This window comes from Echinops telfairi, unplaced genomic scaffold, assembly GCF_000313985.2.
Source record: "Echinops telfairi isolate 266 unplaced genomic scaffold, ASM31398v2 ScPeMD7_3533;HRSCAF=4204_0, whole genome shotgun sequence".
Classification (NCBI taxonomy): Eukaryota; Metazoa; Chordata; class Mammalia; order Afrosoricida; family Tenrecidae; genus Echinops; species Echinops telfairi.
The window spans coordinates 104,929,443-104,934,901 of NW_022107431.1; the positions used below are offsets into that span (position 1 = coordinate 104,929,443).

The 5,459-nt window shown below is 39.4% G+C and overlaps 1 protein-coding gene across 1 annotated transcript in view; it reads right to left on the bottom strand.

Moving 5' to 3' along the window:
- COL19A1 (collagen type XIX alpha 1 chain) overlaps positions 1 to 5,459 on the bottom strand; it is a 423,669-nt gene that overhangs the window by 42,396 nt on the left and 375,814 nt on the right. The window contains exon 39 of the mRNA XM_045294677.1: positions 1,055 to 1,099. Within this exon, the coding sequence (XP_045150612.1) occupies positions 1,055 to 1,099 (45 nt within the window). The remainder of the gene's footprint in view (positions 1 to 1,054; positions 1,100 to 5,459) is intronic.

Sequence of the window (5,459 nt, forward strand, 5' to 3'; positions counted from 1 at the left end):
CTTTCTACTTGAGCCCTTGGTATCAGCTCCTCATTTCCCCCCCTCCCTCATGAACCCTTCATAATTTATAAATTATTATTATTTTGTCATGTCGCGCTTTACCCACAATAAAATTCTTTTAATAAAAAAAAGAAGATATTGAGTGGAGTGCTCTTGAGGTGGGAGAGAGACAAGTGGTTTCAGTTTTTAAAGTAGAGATTAAGAGGAACATCAGCCTTTTTGCTCCCTGGCTCACAAGGAGTGGCGGCGGTGCACTAGTTAAGCTCTGAGCTGTGAATCTAAGCTGGATGGTTCAAACCCCGCTCCCCCTCCCCCCCCAGCAGCTCTTTGGGAGAAAGACGTGACAATCTCTTGTAAAAATCCCCCCAAACCAAACCCATTGATATCACATGGATTCTGATTCATAGTGACCCTACATAGGGTTTCTGAAGCTGCACAGCTTTACGGGAGTGGATAGCCTCATTTTCCATCCTCAGAGAAGCTAATGGTTTCGAATTCCTCACGTTGCACTCGGCAGTGCACCGCTTACCCCACAGCGCTGGCAGGGTACCTTTCGTAGGCCTTCTTTAAGGTGCCCTTGGCTTTGTAAATTTGTACAGGAGCCCTTGTCTTTCTCCCTTGGTGGCTTTGAACCACCATTGTGGCTAGCAGTCCAGACCTGGTGGTATTGTGGCTAGGAGTTGGGCTGCCATCTATAAGGTAAACAGTTCAAAACCACCAGCTGTACCAAGAGAGAAAGAAGGGGCTTTCTACTCTCTTAACAAGTCACAGTTTTGGAAACTCACAGGGCAGTTCCAACCTGTTCTAGAGGGTCACTGTGAGTCGTCATCGACTCGATGGCAGTGTTTGTGCTTTGCCCCTCTTTGGCCACCAAGACAGCCTTGGGGTCGTACTGGGCAGTGCTACTCTAATATGGTTGCTTGAGTTGGAATCAACTCAATGGCCATGGGCTTTTGGGTAGTTTTACTCTGGGAGTCATGTTGATTCTTCTTCACGTGATCCCGTGATGAGAAGTGTTCAAATAAGAAATGAATGTAACACAATCTGAACTCACCAATGTACCAGCCACTCCCGGGGAACCCGCAGGGCCTCGATCTCCCTATTAGGATGAAAAGAAAATGTTATCACAACATGTCTAGATATAAAGTCTTCACCTGTAAAATCCATGCTCAGAGCTCTCTGGTCTGATACACTGTGTCAGTATTAGCTGGTCTGAAGCTAGAGGGTGGCTGGGAAAATAACACAATAAATTGTCAATTAAACCTGTTAACATTTTCTTTCATAAAACCAAAGTGAATAACACTATTAATGAAATTAATCATTCATGTTACTGTGAGCTATCTAATCGAATAGAAATGTCTATTAGTAGTCCAAAATTAAGACAAAAAGTTGTCAATATTTTTTATTCCATAGTTGAAAAGTTATTTCTGTTAATTAAAAGAGTAAGACTGTGGAGTAACTTCTAAAAAGCCTTTCCTGCATTTGTCTCATTGGAGAATCCAAACCTCGGGGCTAGAATAAAGGGACCTGGGGGTAAGGATTTTGCAGGTGTTATCATTGGGCCCATAAAAGGTCCTTTAAGTGCTCTCTGCACAGTGAAGCAACTTTTTTTTTTCAAGAGGCAATCTGGCATTTTAGATAAAGCTGACAATGCTAAAAACCCTAATGATTATATATGAGATAATAAAATGGCAATTTTTGTTGAGCAGAACTTACAGTAAAGCAACTTCATAATTTCATGGAAGGACATAACAGATGACTTGATTAAATGGAGAGATGCGCTTTGTTCTTGGAGGGCAAGACGATGTTGTAAAGGTGTCATTGCTTACCCAAGTTAATTTACAAATTTAATGTAATTCTTACAAAATTCCAACTTGATCAAATGATATTAAAGTTCACTCAGGATAGCAAATAAACTAGAGGTTAAAGGAAATAAAAAAATGATAAGAGGGAGGTACAAGCAATACCAAATACTTAAAAATACAATAAAATCATAATAATTAAAAAATGGAATATTGGCATGACATTAAGCAGTACCTCAATATAACAGAAGTCTTAGAAAACAGGCCAACTTTTAAGATATGACAAAATAATAATTTATAAATTATCAAGGGCTCATGAGGGAGGGGGGAGCGGGGAGGGAGGGGAGAAATGAGGACTTAATGCTGGGGGCTTAAGTGGAGAGGAAATGTTTTGAGAATGATGAGGGCAATGAGTGTACAAATGTGCTTTACACAATTGATGTATGTATGGATTGTGATAAGAGTTGTATAGGCCCTCAATAAAATGATTTAAAAAAAAAGAGGAGTAAAAGTGAAATAAAAATGAAACAAAAACAGGCCAACTTTTAAAAGAATGTATTGTGTATTAAGTAGGACTAGTAAATGGGCGATTTTTGCTTGAAAAAATGTCTGATTTCTCTATTCACTACACGTCACAAAAATTCAGACAAATTAATGTAAAAAGAAGTAAAATCATATAATTTTGAGAGAAAATATGAATGACTGATTATCTCATCTTGGTTGAGAATAAGAATAAAAGTTATTTCATGTACAGCATCCAGAGTTTAAAGGCTTGTCTTAAAACAAGCAGCCATCTAAATGGTGTCCGTTAAGCCACACAGAAGAAGCACACCAGTGTGTGTCATGTAAGGGCTATACACAATAAAATCCAAGATCTGATGAGGGCATTAACGCTTAAATTATGAGCACCCCGTTTGTCGAAGGCTATGGGTGACAGTGAAAGCCCCAAATCCAGGAGCAGTTAGAAACCACCAGCTGCTCTGCTGGAGAAAGACAGGGCTTTCTCAGCCCTTAACAAGGTGTAGTCTCAGAAACTGACAGGGCAGTTTACCGCGTCCTACAGGGTCGGTGTGAATTAGCATCAACTCTGGCAGTGGGTTGGGTTTGGCCATGCAGATTAAGCCTCCAGTGAATCCCCTCTGACCACTGACCAGTGGTATGGAGAGGCTTGCTGTTGGACAGAGTGCACTGGACAGTGGATTCATGCACATGTCGTTAGGCTAAAGTTTAACCCCTTATCACTTGTCCTTCCTTTTGCCTCATTTTACATTTGTTCCAGTATTTATTATTTTCTGCTTTCTTTTCAACTGAGGCTTTCCTCGGCTTTGTCGTTGCTGGGGTTTTGCCGTTGTTGCTTATGCATGTTGTTCTGTATATGAAATTCAGGCTTGGTACATGTATAGAGACAGTAACTGGGTGAATTGTTTCCCAGGGTTATGGCAAGGAAAGTTTGGGGGAAATGGGGAACTAATAAGAAGAAGAACAAGAAATAATAAAATGTTCTAAAATTCTTTTTGGTGATGATTGTACAACCCCTTTTAATATGTTAAAACCATTGAATTGTATAACAGGTGAACTATATGTAAATAAAATTTTTAAAAAATTTGAAGAAAAAAAAGTTATTTCATGGATAATGGCAAAACAAAAAATTATAAAGGAAAACTTTAAACTTTAACTACATAAATGATAACCTTTACATAGAATATATTAAATGCAAGAATGAAACTCCAACATAGAAGAAGTATATAAAACAATCACAGTCAAAAAGAAGAAAAGAACTAATTTAACAATGAGCAAAGGATATAAACAGGGAATTCTCATGTGTGGTACTTTGTTCCTATTATATGATGGGATTTCCCCTGGAAATGAAGATATTGTTCATTCTATGGGAACATTAGCACAATTGATACAAATTGACATTTAGAGGCTCTTTGACAGGATGGTAATTCCAATATTTGTGTCTCTCAGTTGTTTGAACCACTATCTTGTCATGAAGTTCCCATTTACTACAATAGTTATATCCAATACCTTGCCAATAAAACCCCCATAATCTCAATTTTATGGATCCCAGTCTTGGACCACTATCTCCCATTGTTCTAGCTCATATAGTCAGTATTTTTAACCCCCCAAGTTTTTGATGCCCCAAGACCTTTCATCAATTGGTATGTTCATTATCCTTCCCTCCCTCGATGCCCTCTCTACCTCCTATGACGATAAATTCGATGCTCAATTGTTAAAATCCTTTCCTTTTGCATACTGCTAGATCCCTTGCCCAGTTTTGGTTCTTGCATTTGTTAGCAGTAGACTCTGGTTTAAGAACAACTCCCCTCCTACTCTCTGCCTTTATTTGAGTGCCTGCACATGGCTAGAGAAGCGCACATACCCCCCTCCTAAACCAAATTTTTTTTTCAAAGGTATGTATTTAAATTTTTTTACAAAACAATTTTATCACCTTCAAAGTATTCTCCATTACACTTAATACATTTGTCAAAACTGTGATTCCATTCTGGAAATATTTTTTAAATTTATCTGTATGGCTGACAGCACCTCCCTCATTTTTTTCTTCACTTATTCTATGTCATCAAATCACTGTCCTTTCATGTCCCTCTGGATTCGTGGAAATGAAAAGAAGTGGCATGGAGTGGCATGGAGTAAGGTGCATGGGGCAAGAGAGGCATGCTGGTTTTTGTCAAAAACTGGTGCACTGAGATGGCTGCACGAGCAGGTTTGTCGTCGTGGTGGCAAAACCAGTCTCCTGTCTGCCACAAACCAGACACTTTTGGTCGCACAGTGATGTAATCTTTTCAGAAACTCTAAATAGAAAGTTTGATTAACACTCTGACCTTGTGGAATGAACTCCAAATGCACTATCTCCTTCCAACAAATGCACATAAAAAAACCAAAATGAGCATCATCTTGATCTTTGATTTCACTTGACAAGTGTTTTCTGGATGAAGTGACAATACCATCTTCCACCTGTTTGATTGATGTTTGCTTTCAGGGTCATAAGAATTGTCTCATTACCTTGGAAAAAAATCTGGGTCGCTTCAGAGCTGTTCTTTCAAAGCATGGCGTGTTTCCACTCGATGCTCTTTGTCCTGCTCTGTCAGAACCCGAGGCACACATTTTGCAGTGACCCTTCCTATTCCCAAACCTTCCATTAAAATTTGCTGAACTGAGCTCCAAGCCAGTCCAGATAACTTCCCCATTTCTTCAGTGGTCCGCTGTAGGTTTTTGGGCACAAGTGCACGAATTTCTAAAAAATCATTTTATTGGGGCTTGTACAACTTTTATCACCATCCATCCATCCATCCATCCATCCATCCATCCATCCATCCATCCATCCATCCATCCATCTATCCATCCATTGTGTTAAACACATTTATACATATGTTGCCATCATCATTTTCAAAGCATTTTCTTTCTACTTGAGCCCTTGGTATCAGCTTCTCATTTTTTTCCCTTCCCTCCCTCATGAATCCTTGATAATGTATAAATTATTATTATTTTTCATGTCTTGCACTGTCCAAAGCCTCCCTTTACCCCTTTTGTCTGTTGTCCATCCTCCTGGGAGGGGGTTATAGATAGGTCATTGTGATTGGTTCCCCATTCTCCCCCCCCCACCTTCCCCTTCCACTCCTGGTATGGCTACTCTCA